This window comes from Carettochelys insculpta, chromosome 2 (genome assembly GCF_033958435.1).
Source record: "Carettochelys insculpta isolate YL-2023 chromosome 2, ASM3395843v1, whole genome shotgun sequence".
NCBI lineage: Eukaryota > Metazoa > Chordata > Testudines > Carettochelyidae > Carettochelys > Carettochelys insculpta.
In genome coordinates this window covers 80980445-80995347 of record NC_134138.1, presented here as the reverse complement: position 1 = coordinate 80995347, position 14903 = coordinate 80980445, and the positions used below count along the sequence as shown (strand labels likewise).

General features: G+C 41.8%; 1 protein-coding gene across 3 annotated transcripts in view; it reads left to right on the top strand.

Moving 5' to 3' along the window:
- Window positions 1-14903, top strand: part of MAPRE2 (microtubule associated protein RP/EB family member 2) — a 156141-nt gene that overhangs the window by 126796 nt on the left and 14442 nt on the right. For 2 of the 3 annotated variants that reach the window (XM_074987201.1, XM_074987199.1), the window contains 2 exons: window positions 2990-3129; window positions 7308-7472. In XM_074987201.1, the coding sequence (XP_074843302.1) occupies window positions 2990-3129; window positions 7308-7472 (305 nt within the window). The remainder of the gene's footprint in view (window positions 1-2989; window positions 3130-7307; window positions 7473-14903) is intronic. The other variant, XM_074987200.1, reaches the window with a different exon arrangement.

Genomic DNA, 14903 nt, shown 5'->3' with positions numbered 1-14903 from the left:
AACTCCTTTCCAAGTTACTCCAATCTTTTCAAAACCTTTTGTACACTTCAATCTGTGACTCTAAATCATACCCGCCTTGTCTGTCTTCTCCCCCAATGAGGCATCTTCGTGTGTAGCATTTTTGTCCTCTGACAAGTCTGCAATGGTACATGTTGTATTTGTTTTCACAACTTAGCAACTTCATCTTTCTTTTCTGTTTATTGCTTCTTTGGTTTTTAAGTTTGTATGAGTCACTGCACCAGATTTGATGAAGCGGTGCTTGTTATTAAGTCCATCCAAAGGATCTAATATCTTTCTAGGAAAAATGAAGAGGAAATTTTTCCTTGCTTAAGCCTTTTTGTAACAAATATTCTCTGTATGTGCATCTGAAGACTTCCACAGTGGTAGCGAACCAGGTTCCGTGAAATAGTCTTTACTAGTGGCTTATAGCCGCTCTGAGCTAGGTTGCCTGGAGTTGCACTCAGAACTGTCTCGCAGTAAGAATGAAACTGCACCTAGTTAGTCTGCTTACAGTGATATTAATTATAATAGCTTGAAATGTCTCCCAAGTAGGTCTTGTTTCCTTCTGTTCCTTATGTGTTAACACCCTGATTATTTTTTTTTCTTCCCCTGCACTGTACATGTAAACAACCCAGGGAGGAAAAGCTGCGGTCTGCCCTAGCACTCACTTTTAAAAATATGCTCCCTTGTTCCCTTAAAAAGCTTACCGTGTATCAGAGAGGATTATTTCTCTGATTCTTATCAAAGGGTGAGACTTAGTTTAGGTCTACACTATGTTGGAAAGTTGATCTAAGGTATGCAATTCCAGCTATGACAGTTATGTAGCTGGAATTGATGTATTGTAAGTAGGTTTTTTTTTTCTGGCTATCCCCATAGTGGGGATGGAAGAAACTCTCCTGTCGACCTCCCTTACTCCTTGCACCAGTGAGGCGTACCAGGGTTGATTTACCATGTCCCTGCTTGGCATGCAAAATAGACCCTTGCAAAATAGACCCCAATAGTGTCAACCTTCTAGTAAGTATATACAGGCCCTTGAGGAAGAATTAAATGCAGATCTTTTTATCTCATGTTCTGATCTCTAATGAAACCAAAAATGGCAATTTATGAGTTTACTCTATCAGAGTACTTTACCAGAAATGACTTGCTGTTTGGTTTATATAAGAGCTGTAGGGCACCATGAGTGAGCAAAAGTTCATGTTAGTTTCATGAATCAAATGTGCTGTTGCTCAAGAAAGAAGCTGCATTGATGACAACTGTCAACACTAAGTGCTCTTTCAAAAGAATAACTAATTTTAGGGGTGAAACAATGTAATGTTTCCTCTTTACACTTACATCTTTCCCTGTATAATATACCTGATTTTTGTTATCAAGGTATAATGTGATCCATGTATGTAACTGTGAAAGACTTCAGAATGGAATTTGCTATATTTTGACCAGATAGGAGTTTTTGCTTTCTGTTGGCAAGGTACAGGTTGAACCTCTCTAATCCAGAACTCCCTCATCTGGCAAACTCTGTAATCCACCATGGTTTTAGTTAGCCAGATGACCACTTATCATTGATATGGCCAATTTCCCCATGATCCCATAAAGTTTTGTTTACAGCCACCAGTCCTGGTTCTGTGTTCGGTTATTTAGCTGTAATTTACCCCTAAATGTCTTCTAAGAGCCCAATAAGTAATGGAAGTGTTGGGAATGTGCTAGAAAATATTAACCTCATTTTGTCCGAGGGCAGGGGCAGGGGGATGTTGATTCATCAGATCTTAGTTATGGATTATTTGAGTGCTTTAGGTTTTTACTCCATTCCTAAAAGGAAAATAGGCAACATAGCAGAGCCTAATTTTTTCCCTTGGAGCCTTAAATATAATTCAGGTTGACGGAAAGGTCTAGGGAGTTCATTTCCTTGCTTTTTAAATTCTAAGTTCTTATTTACATCAAAATTCATTGTGCATGTAAACCAGGGGAGGGGGGTCTGGAATTAGGAATATGTGACAAATGAGAGCTACAGATAGCAAGGTAGGTGGACATTATAAAGTGAGTGTCTCTTCTGAAGAATATTTGGAGTGGAACCTCCTGTGCTTAAGGAGTCAGAGTTGCTAATTACAGTATGTGAAGCTTGGACATCTCCCTCTCACAAACAGTAAGCTCAGAGCCCTACTAAGACTTCAGTAGTCATTCAAGCCCTAAAGAGGAAAAACATCAATGTCATATCAGTTGTCAGCCCTAGGGTGTGCGTAAAGATAGCAGTGGTCCTTTTATATACATTTTCTTGGGCATGTGTTTAAGCATTTGTGATGCTTGTGAAAACAGAGTATCTATTTGGTGTGGGTGCTGTTTTCTGTTGATAAAACTATTGCTGTACATTTGAGTACATGATCAGCTTTGCTTTCCACAGGATGTCCAAAAAAATCGTAAGCTGATCAGAAACATGATCGTTTGGCCACTGCAGCAACTGTGTGCGCACTGATGGATTTAGTTCTGTTGGCATCTGCTGAATTGCGAATTGCTGTGTGATTGTACACGTAATGGTGTTGGTTTTTTCTCCATTTTAAAGCATAGAAGCAGAGACTTAAAATTGAAAATCACCACAAATTAATTTGCTTTTCTCTAGTAAATTTTTAAAATCAAGAAATAGTAAACATGATTTTAATTGTAATCTCTAAAGCTGTAAAATAGTAGTCATTAAAGAAATTATTTATTCTCCTTTCTTTTCATATCAGAAAACTGGTTTGTCATGTTAAATTGAAAGGAACATTTTATTAATGGGATTTACTTTCCTTTTCAAATTTTTTTTCACCAAAGTGAGCATCTTTCTACTTATAACTGGGAGTTATAGTACTAATGGTCATATACTGATTAAACTCCAGTTTTCCCCCATCAGGAAGAGATAAAAATTGTAAGTTATTGGGAATATAAAACTTATACCACACATACATAGTTATCTCTGATATTTGACACTGTCCTCAAAACTGTTTTATTCTTATGTTTTCAGGGGCTGCTAAATCCAGTCCAGCTTCTAAGCCAGGGTCCACACCTTCTCGTCCATCGTCAGCAAAAAAGGCTACCGCAAGCAGCTCAGCATCCAAATCCGATAAAGATTTGGAAACGCAAGTCCTACAACTCAGTGAACAGGTAACAGTTGCTTCAACCATGCAGACAAGTTATCAGGAGCACTAGGAAAGACATGAAAAGTCACGCAACCAAAGATTATGGTGTAGTGCTTGGTAGTAAAAAGACCGAGAGCAAAACACTGAACTGAAAAATAAACTTCCAGTTTTAGTCTGTGTTATGTTCACTGCATACTGGTGAAGGATCTGACAAATGGAGTAGCCCAGCTAAGAACCGGAAAAAAAAAAAAAAGTCATTTAAAAAAATGCTACACTAGCAGATGACTGCAGTATGGCCTGCATTACATATACTTCTATTTCAAAGGATAATTTTGAGTGAATCATACTGCAGTGTGCGAGCCTCTGTAAAGATAGTTGTACTTGAATGTGCACATCACTTTTACTTGAATACAGAGCTGTGTGTTTTATAAGATAAATTCTTGTCCTAACATTGCATGAGAACTTAGAAAGCAATTGATGGATTTGATACAGAATGTGAAAGGTACCTGGATAATTTTGCCTTGTTATGAATAATCCAGTAACATTTTGTGAGTTAAGTCTGTTCCTCAAGGTTTAAAACTTCTGATAGCAGGAATAATTCTTAATAATTTTTACATCCCCAGTTTCACCTCACTTAAAAACTACTTATTTACAAAATCAGACATAGAAATACTAAGGTGTCACAGCACACTATTACTTACTCTCTCATTTTTACCATATAATTATTAAATAAATCGATTGGAATATAAATATTGTATTTACAGTTACAGACCATACACTCCTACAAGTATTCAGACTACCAATTAGTCACATCAGTAAAAGGTCCAGTAGAAATAAAACCCTTTAGCTCGTTGCTGAATGAATTGTGTATCACAGAGGGGCACTGCTATTTGGCAAAATGAAGTATGGAAGTTCGCTTGAGTGATGCCGTGTCTTACATGAGTGTGATTTAGTCTTCAAACATCTAAATGCTGAGAGAGTGCCACTATCACATAGATAATCTGAGAAATCATAACTGGAACAAAGGGTGTGGTTGTTGGATACCTGGTCTAAAGAGCAGAGAGAATTATGTGATTCCACATGGAGAAAGGTACTGGCCTGAGGTCTAAATGGGGGCCAGAAAAGGGATCAAAGGTGCAGCTAGCCATGTAACCATGACAACATGGAATTAACAAAACTTGCTAGAAAGTAGAGCCATTGCTTCAGGTCTGTTATTGGGGGGTATTAACTATAGCCCACTAGAACACAAACCAATTTATTTCTTCCACTAAAGAGGGAACTTTTAGGTACACAACCACTCATTTTCTGGTAAAGTCATACAAAATGTTAATTTAACCTGTTTATTTACAGAGAGAACTTGAATCTGAAGAACTTCTGACTTAGAGCAGTGGTTCTCAACGAGGGGTTCACAGGGGTCTCCCAGCAGATACTGCATGTCATCCAAATACGTAGTTGTTTTTACAATGTGCTATCTAGAAAGCATAAGCAAAGTCAGTACAAACTAAAATATCATACAGTTAATTTATACTGCTGTCTATACTATACACTGACCTATGAGTACAATATTGATAGTCCAGTCAATTTATTTTCATTATATGATAAAAATTAGAAAGTGAGCAATTTTTCAGTAATACTGTCTTGACACTTTTTTGTACATTTGTCTGTTTTTGTAAGCAAGTAATTTTTAAGATGAAATGTTAGGTTATGCAAGACAAATCAAACTTCTGAAAGGGGTACAGTAGCCTGGAAAGCTTGAGAACCCCCGACTTAACATGTTTGATGTTATCTCCATCTTAAATTGGGCGTGGTCAGGAATATCAGTGTGTTTAGCATTTGGCAGTGCTACTCTTAGTGGTCCTCACCTGCCCCAAGCTTGTTCCACTATTGTCTTCAGTTTTTATCCCAATAAAACCAGTGGAGCCTTAATATTGTAGAAGTAAGTATACAGCAGCTATGGTACTTGCAATGTGACTTTTGCTCACATAATTAAGTATTTGCAAGCTCTATTGTAGTTTATCTGAAATCTGTTTATGATTTATCCTGACTATAGAAAAATAAATTAGGCTATGTCTAGGTTGCAGGCTTTTGTCATCCTTTTTCCACAAGAAAGAAGGGATGTGTTGGCAGAGGGGTTTTCCTAACATTTGGCCCCATGTAGATGGGTCAAATGTCAGAAAAGCCTCTCCCAGCAGAACTGTCAGCAGGAGATATTCAAATGTGTTGGGTAATTTATGTATCTTTTGCCAACAGTTCTTGCCAGTCTATGTACAGCCAGGGTGTTTTGAGAGAGAGTGCAACAGGGACAGTGGGTGAAGGTGCTGGCAAAATGTATCTTAGAAATTGATTCTTACGTCCAGGTATCAGTTAAGAGAGAGACTTTGAAACTTGAGTAGACATTAGGACGGAGGTGGACAATAATTTTTGATGGGGGATGGGAGCACTTCAAGAATTTGCCAAGTGGTCAAGTCCCACACTCTTCTATGCGATTCATGGAGAAAGGGCCAGATCGGGGATGGAGACTGAGTGCAGAAGGGACCTTGGGACAGGAGATTGGGGTGCAGGAAGCGGGTGTGTGATCTGGGAGGGAGTTGTGACCTGGACCCAGGGATTGGGGTCTAAGAGGGAGTGCAGGGTCCAGGAGAGGGTTCTGACCTGGGGCTGGGTGTGTGGGGAGGCAGAGGGTTTGGGTTGTGACCTGGAGGATGGCTGTAAGAGGGGGTGACTGGTCTGGGAGGGAGTTGTGACCACAGTGGGGTACAGGAGGGCGTGCAAAGGGTTTAGTTTGTGAGCTGGCACAGGGAATTTGGGGTGCAGGAGAGTTAGGGTTGCCAAGTGCAGGCACTGGCCAGGAGCCCAATGGGACTGTGGGACAGGCTCCGAGCCTTTTGCTACCCCATGTGTCGCTTAAAGCTCCACATGCTGCCTGCGTTGCAAACACAACCCAGCATCTCCCACTGGCTGCTTTACTGCCAATGAGAACAGCAAGGATTGTGCTTGAGGACAGGGACAGAGCACAGAACCACCCTCCCCATGAGGTGCCTGGCACAGAGAAACACACGTTGGCCCCAACTGCCAGCTGCTTTGTGCAATGCATGGGAGTGTGGCAGGTAGGGAGACTGGGTGAGGGTCCTGCTGAATCACAGGATGTTGTTGGCCCAGAGGAGTGTAGTGGGCTGGATCTGAAGGGTTAGTGGGCTGGATTTTACCCAACCCTGCTCTAGCAAATGGAGTGCCTTGAGCAACCACCATAAAGCTGGTATTTCAGAACTACTGCTACATTTTATGCCAACAAAAGAGAATTCTGAAACACACCACCAGGCCAGTGGAACAAATGAGAAAAGGAATAAGCAGCAACACAAGGTTCTTGCACTGAAATTATTTGGTCTTCAAATAGTTTTTCTGCCCAAGTAGACAGAAGAGGTGGTATATTTTCTTTGAAGATCTTTTATGGAGTTGGTAAATTTTAGGATAAATGATACTTAGAACAAATGTACATTAATTCAGCCGAAGTAGACGTGGTCATGATGAATATTGTGCGAGTTACTATCGCACGTACCAAGATGTGCCACTAATCACAGTCTCAACAGGAGCTAAGTTTTAGAGTCCTAGATCATACGCCACTCTGCCATTTGCAGCCTGCTATGCTATGTTTTACTGCAGCACTGAAACCTTCTCTAGAAATGGTCCCTCCAGGATTAGGGTTGAGGTGCATTGATGGGTATTATGAGGAAGTCTACAGTGCTTTGCCCATACTGCTCTATAAATAAGGATTTCTGTATTCAGACAGTGTGGCAGCTTGAACAACTACTCAAGACACTGTAAGTTTAAAGAGTAGCAAAACAAGTGTGTGTGTAGGTTGTACCACCCTAAACTGGGACTCTCTGGTCTGGCAACATTGGACATGGATGTTCCTGGATTCCAGCCCAGTGGCTGGAGGGCCAGCATCCAGTAGCAGCAGCGGGGCTGGTACTATGGCCAGGGCCAGCCAGCAGGAGGGTAGGGGGTGTGGAGAAGGCTGATGGCAGGGGACATCCTCTGGTGTGGCAAATTCCCTCATTTAAGACTGGTCAGGTCCCAAGCGTTCTGAAGCAGGGAGGTTTTTTTGTTCGGGGGGGTGGGGGGGCGCTACTGTAGACAAAACTCACTTGTAGCCTCTCTTACATGTGACATATTAAGTGTGGAATGTGTATGTTTTATTTATAGGTACATTCATTAAAAGTTGCACTTGAAGGCATGGAGAAGGAAAGGGATTTCTACTTTGGAAAATTAAGGGAGATTGAACTTCTCTGCCAAGAACATGGGCAAGAAAATAATGACCTTGTCCAGAGGCTAATGGAAGTCCTTTATGCATCAGAAGAACATGTAAGTGTAAGAGACTCTTTATTCCAGTACACTTTCTTAATGAAAACAAGACTTAATTTCCTTTGAAGCATCATTGGCATATTAGGTGAAATTTTCTAGGTAGATCAGCAAAGACTGTTCCAACCTGGTCTTTAACAAATGCCAGTTTAAAAAAAAAAACTTTGCATTTAAAAACTAATTGTTTTTCACTATTAGTGAATGTATTCAAGGGGCTGTAGCTTTTCAGCATAGTTGTGTACATTTTAGGTACACTGATTTTGTTGAGATGTTAAGCTGAAACAGAAGGGAACATTGTAAGCATTTTGAATTATTTTTGTATATTCTTGTTCCTGGCTCTGCTTTGCGTCTGCTGCTGTGATTATGTAGAAATTACTTTGTAATCCTGTTCTTTAACACATTCTTGAAAATCAGATTGCATAAATATGCTGAAATACAGAGGTACCTAAATATCTAAAAATATTCAGTTGAATTAAGGCCATATGGGCCTGCTCACAGATTTGCACACATGAGCACTGTATGATCATTTTTAGCATGAGGAACATATTTGCTTTTTTCATTTAGCATTTTTGTCCTGTTGATATAAGCAAAACTCTCTTCAGTGCATAAAACTCCAAATCCTCCGCCTGTGTCAATCTACCAATATTTCAGAATTACTTTATCTGGAAGATTAAGCAAATCTCTCACTTGTATCATACCACTATTGAAATACAACAGCAGGAGGAAGAGGGCTGACAGAGGTACTGGCTCAATTCCTTAGATATGTTCAGGGCTAATGATGCCATGAAAATTCAGTTGGAACTCTTCCTGTTCATGTTAGCCAAGTCCCTGCATGCACTACTTTTGAAGATTGACACTATGCACCCACTCCATCCTGCAGTCTCCAGTGGACCATAGCTTTGATTTCAGAACATATTAATATGAGTGCACTCTCATAACTACTATGTTGTAGTCGACGCTTCCTTATTTAGCACCTATTCTCAGATGAGAACTTCAGTAATAGTTTTTTCAGTTGCGTTTAAGATCGTGGTATAATTAAAAGCAAGGCTAGCTTAACTTATCTCATGTACTTGTAAAAACGCTATCAGGAGCTTGAAAATTTCAATTGTGATCTTGATGGTATCACAGCTAAGACTGACTGGAAGTTGAGAGGGATTTTAGGAGTTTTCCTTAGGGAACAGAACAGTATTTCAACACTGATAGGAGGAAGTATTTGGAGGGAGAAAAAAAAAAAACCTTAACAACATACACAAGCAGTCACAAGAATTGCATATATATAATGGTCAAAAGAAATCTCTGGATGAGAGAACAATGATTTATTTGTAAAGGAAAGCCAGAATATGGAAAGCCTTCTCTCCATATCCCTATTACATCCGTTTGTTCATCGGCTAGAATTGTTAACAAACTTTCAAGCTTCTAGTCACGAGGGCTATACATTTTTTAGCTTGGAAGGTTTGAAAGGCAAATGGCACATTTAAAATGAGCCCAACATTTTGAAAGTTCTCATAATTTTTGGCCCTGACTCACCACTTTTGAATCATAACAGAGAGGTTCGCCAAGTTAGTGTCAGCCCCTCATTAGCATCTTCCAAAAGGAGGGGGCATGTGTAGACACACCCTACTTGTTTTTTGTCATGATTCTGTTAACCAAAATCAAAGTTTAAAAAGATACCTAAACTTCTTGCGGGGGAATTTTATTTAGTCCACCAAATGTATCTTATATGTAATTCAATAGCAAAAATATATTTTATTTGACCAGATCTAGGTTAAGGATTCACTGGCTACTGTTAGTGACATTGTCTGATCTTCTGTGATCTGAGGACCACCACTAATACCCATTTTAAAAACAGGCAGATTTATAAATAGTTATATACAACATTCTTCAGGGATGTTTCACAGAATGCACCTTCCTACCAGACAAATAAGTCTTTGATCTAACAAGACTGATGCTTATTATTTCAGTATACACTCATCCCTCATTAAAGGAGTACTTTACTTTTGAGTATTCACTTAAACGAGGGGGACACATACATCCTTTAGTTCACTCGACAAGTGAACTCCCCCCCCCCCCCGCTAATATGATCTTTACCCCCCTCTCCACAGCTCCAATCCCCCTGTAGTCTCTCACACACACACACACACACACACACACACACACACACACACACACACACACACACACACACGCCCCAAGCAGCCCCGCAAACCCCAAACTGCTGCAGCCTGACACGCCCCCCCCCCCCCGCCAGTTCTGTGAGCCTATGCCACAACAGTCTAATCAGTCCCACAGCCCCAAACCATGTCAGCCTGACTGGCCTTGCGGCCCCAAACCACTGCAGTCTGACCACCCCGCAGACCGATCCTACAGCCTTCTGACGAGCATCACGGCCCCACAGCCAGAACCTCCTACTGGCCCGGCAGCCCCAAACCACAGCAGCCTGACTGGCCCCGTACTGCAGCAGCCTGAACACCCTGCAGCCTGACTGACTGACTGACACACACCCACCCACCCACCCCCCGCTGGCCCCACGGCCCCAAACCGTGCCAACCAGAGACCCTAGCCAGCCCCGCCACCAGCCCCAACCCCAAGTCCCCAGACTGTGGCAGCCTGAACTCCCCCCACGGGCCCAACCCACCTCTAGATTTTAACCCTCACTCCCACTCACGGCCCCAAACTGCCCCCAGCCCTTACCCTCCCCAACCCAAGGTTCACTTACCTTTCAAAAGCGGCGCCACCTGCTGCCACTCCTTCCCTGAGTTAGAAACACTTGGAATGAATCAGAGACTTTTACGTGTATTTTAATAGTAATTTAGTGTCCCTTTTATGAGTTTTCACCTACGAGCAGAAAGCTGGGAACCAATTGTCCTTATATAGTGAGGGATGAGGATACTAATTTTAGTTTTACAGTTCAGTGATACTGGAACTCAAAAATCCAGTGTTCCAGTGTGTTTTTCAAGTTCCCATTGACTCTGGCACCATTAAAAGCTATGCTGTGTATGTATCATCTTCTGGAGAATGATGTTAGTGAAAAGACCCTGCATAATTCATGTCCCTGCCCTATATTAGTGGCAACCAGCTGACTATGACGGAGAAGGTGGGGAGGACTTTGCTTAGCTGCCATTCAAGTTGCTCCGTTAACAGTGCAATACCTCTACAGGAGCTGCTAGCTCCAGGCAATTATTATTAGACATGTTTAAGGCAAAGAAGTCTCCTAAACTGATATTGCTAATTTACAAATTTAGAGGCTGAGGTGATGGGAGGAAAGGAAGATAAAAGGGAAGGAGTGTGATGGAGAATTTAATTCAGAGCAGATTATGGAATAAAGTATTTCCCTTTAAGCAGGAAACTATATGTTTCTAGAGGATAGAGAATGCAGAATAAGGCTTTTTGCATTTAGTGTCACAGAAAAATGCTGAACCGATGTCCAAGCGTAGGAATATTCCAAACTGAAATAACTGAATCAGCCTTCACTTAGAAAGCTAAAGGAACAGCCATTTTCAGGCTGATATTAGGTGTCAATCAGGAGAACTGTAGTTTAACCCTTTAGGACATTGGCTTTACTACATACTATCATTCTCCTTTCCCCCACTTTATGAAAATTGGCTTATGAATATGTTTAACTTAAAGGTGCTTTATGCAAAAAGTCAGGTAATGTATCATTTTAACAGTTGTAATCCGCTGAATCTGTATGTTGTACATGTGTACATATATCTTTTGTTGTATGTGAAGTTAGGAATATGAAGTAGAATCTGTTTTATTAGTCCAGGTATTTCAGTAAAAGCCATGAATAATACTGTAGGAGCTTAATGGCTTGGTGATCATGTCAATGGCCTGTGAATCATTTTGTTTTTCCTGTAAGCCCAACCTGTGGCTGGTCCTAAAAGACATGTATGTGACCAGGCCATCTGATGCTGTAACCCGTTTTGGATCTAGTACTTTCCACATAAAATGAGGAAAAATTGGAATTGGATGCAAAGAATTCCCATCTTGGGCAAGAGGGGTGCAAAGGGGAGGACCAAACAATAGAGGGAGTGGCCAGATGTCAGGGGACCCCCCACTTACACCCAAAATGCTTGCTGGAAACACCTAAGACTGAGCAGTGGAAAGGACTGGGCCCAAGATAGGAGGATGCCTAGCTAGTCAGAGTTGATTAAAACAACAGTTAGGGTAAGAATTCTCAGGTAACAGTTTTCTTTGTGTATTAGAATTAGCGGGTGTGTGGTGTTTGTTTTGGCTTAGTACAGGCCCAGTGACTGAGGGGGTGGGAGGAGGAGCCAGCCAATGCTCTGGGCCTGGATGACTCAAAAGGAGCCTGGGTCTCCCAGCTGGTGCTGTAGTGGCAGCAGCCAGAGTCCTGTGTGGCGCATGCCAGGGTGCCTGGGGTAGGCACAGCACGCTCAGGCTGTGCAGAGTTGACACCCTCTCCCCCCGACCCCACGCACCCACACCTTGCCCAGGGGCCCGGCAAGGCTGTTGGCCCCCTGGCTTAATAACTTATTCTGATCTGTCTGTTTTCACTTTCAATTAGTTAACTCCTACTTTTGGTACATAATAAAAACACTTCTGTTTATTATCCAGCCCAGTATAAATAATTGTTACCTGGGTGGGAACAACCACTGTGCATTTCTCTCTCTCTCTCATTGGTAAAGAGGGTTAACTTAAGCTTTGTCCATGTAATGTTTTAATACAGCTTCCAACAGATTTCCTTGGGGGTTTTGGCTCTCTGTGGGGCTACGTTCCTGGATGTTGTCAGAAGCCTTATAACTGAGTCCCTGCAAAGCTGAGCTGGGTCAGTGTCTGTGCTGCTCTTCTGGAAGGCTATTGCCCCATATCTGTGCCTTGGCTGAGAGAGACCAGAGCTTCTGGCCCACCAGAAAGAAGTGGTGGGACGTCCCAGAGGGCAGGTTGGTGGCCTCAGTGGTCTGAGCCCTGTGGGCCAATCGACCACTGGTAGAAGAATTATAGCTTAATCCATTGGAACCCTTTGGGAAAAATGGCTTTGATTACATATATTATCGATGTATCAGTCCAAAGTGGCTTTATTTTTCCACCTTCATATTAAATAGGTCATTGTCACAGAGATCATTTTAAAAATTCAAGACTTTTATAAAACTTTGACTACACTAAGTATACCTGGGATAGGAACTGTGAGAAAGTGTTGCAACAGTACATTGACTCAACAGCTTGAACCTTCTCCATCTATCTACTGTTACACATGAGCAGTCTCCTGTGGGAATGGTCCTTTTCAGATGAGAAGTTAAACAAAATAAAAACAGATCTTGGGTGTAACAAGAGACCTCCCTGGGGGTTATCCGTCTGACAGGATCTACACGTACCAGGGTGGATTAAAACAATTTTTTAAAATCGGCTTTCTTCCTTATTTAAATTGGATTTTATTTAAGTTAAATACCTGGCTTTTAAAACACACTATGGCTAGGTCTACACTTGCCCCCAACTGCGAAGGGGATATGGTAATCAGAGCGATGTTGGGAAATTAGTAATGAAGCGCTGCAGTGAAGATGCAGCACTTCATTAGGCTAATTCTTCCACGCAGCAGCTTCGAAGCGTAAAGGGACTTCGAAGTAGCACAGGCACTTCGAAGTGCCCGCAGCAACACACATGCCAGCACTTCGAAGTTGCCGCGGGGGAGAATTAGCCTAATGAAGTGCTGTATATTCACCGCAGCACTTCGTTTGTAATCTCCTGTCGCCCTGATTACCGTGTCCCCTTTGCACTTGGGGGCAAGTGTAGACAAGCCCTATATTAAATTAGAAATTGAGAACCTGTGTTGAGGCTAAAAGAGCTTCCTATGGGTTAAACTTGTCTCATCTGGCACCCTTGGGACCCAGCGAGTGCCAAACAAGAGAATTTGCCAGACCGTGACAGATCAATGTTGTCTAGTAGCATTACCAGCACTTCCACTGATCACTGGGTTCTTCAAAGACATTGGGGGTAAATTAAAACTAAATAACAGCACAGAATACTGAGAGCCAGGACTGGTGGCTGTAAATGAATTATGGAACTTGGGGAAAGTTGGCCACACCCATGATAAGGAGCCATCTGGCTAACTAAAATCATGCCAGATAATGGATATTGTCAGATGAGAGTGCTGGACTAGAGGGGTTCAACCTGTACAGTTTTAAAACTTATTTAAACATTAAAATATTAAGCAGGCATAGTTTTGCTACCAAGTTTTAATGACACTCAAAACCACTGAACTGGTAGAAGTCATCAGCAAGAACCTGGAACCTGAATTTGTTGAATTGATAAACCAGTGTTTGACAGCAATAGCCTCTTCTGTTGGTGAAGATGGAACATTTTCTTTGTTACATGTTATTCAGCAGTCAGCTCAATGATAAGTGTGCAGATAAGAAGGCTGTTGGGAATTGAAAAAGCTAGCAAAATAAAACAAGCTTTCGTAGCTATGAATTTAAGCTAGGTATGAGAGGGTGAGATTCTATAAGTTCTAAAAATCTTGAAGGAGATAACACCCAGAAACCATTAATACAATTTACTAATGATAAACAGTACCGTTTATAACACAGTGTGCTGTGAAAGCAAAATATGGTTTGTAAAACTTTTTTTATATCCTGCATTTTTAATAAATAAAATGTAATTGCATTTTAATTTCCATCCAAATAAAGCAGCTGTCTTCAAACTGTGGGGTGGTCACACCAACATTTGAGTATTGGAAGGGTTGGGCTGGAAATGGCAAATTCTCCCCATGACCTTGCCACTTCTGAAGAAGTTGTTCTGAAATTTGGACACAAATTTCTCATCTTATGCAGTCTGTACCTATAGCAAGAAATGGGAGTGTCAGACTTTTACTACGCACAATGCCTTTGGGACTGTGTTGTCTTTGAACAGCACCCACTAAAAAGTAGAGCAGGAGAGCATTTACTTCTCACATACATTGTAGAACTGTGTCATCTCAGGCTTCCCCTAGTAGAGGTACTAGCTTCCAGCTGTGAATAATCTGACTCTTCAGTCCGACTCATACAGTGAGCCATCTAACTGCTCAGGTGTGACTGCAGACAAAGTCAGGGATTACGAAGCCTGACTGCTTCAGCAGTGTTACTTTCAGCAGAGTTTTTTTTTGTTTTTTTTTTTTTCCTGAAGGACTAGAGCATAGAGAGCTAACATTATTAAATTTAGACAGACTGCCTGAGAACCTTGAAGTGAGGGTTGGCCAGGCATAGATATGTACTAACATAGTTAAATAACAGCAAGCCTTTCTTCTACGAGTGTCCCCGTGGGTGCTCCACAATAGGTGTCGGGCTCACCCCGGCGCCACGGATTGGAAACTTTCCAGCAGTTTCTCCCGGACCGCGCATGCGCCGGCGCGCACCGCTCCCTTGCGCGCCCCCGGCCACATGCACGATCCGGTCCCCGCCAGTTCCTTCTCAGCCGCCATCGGCTGCAGACGGAATCCGCTCAGGC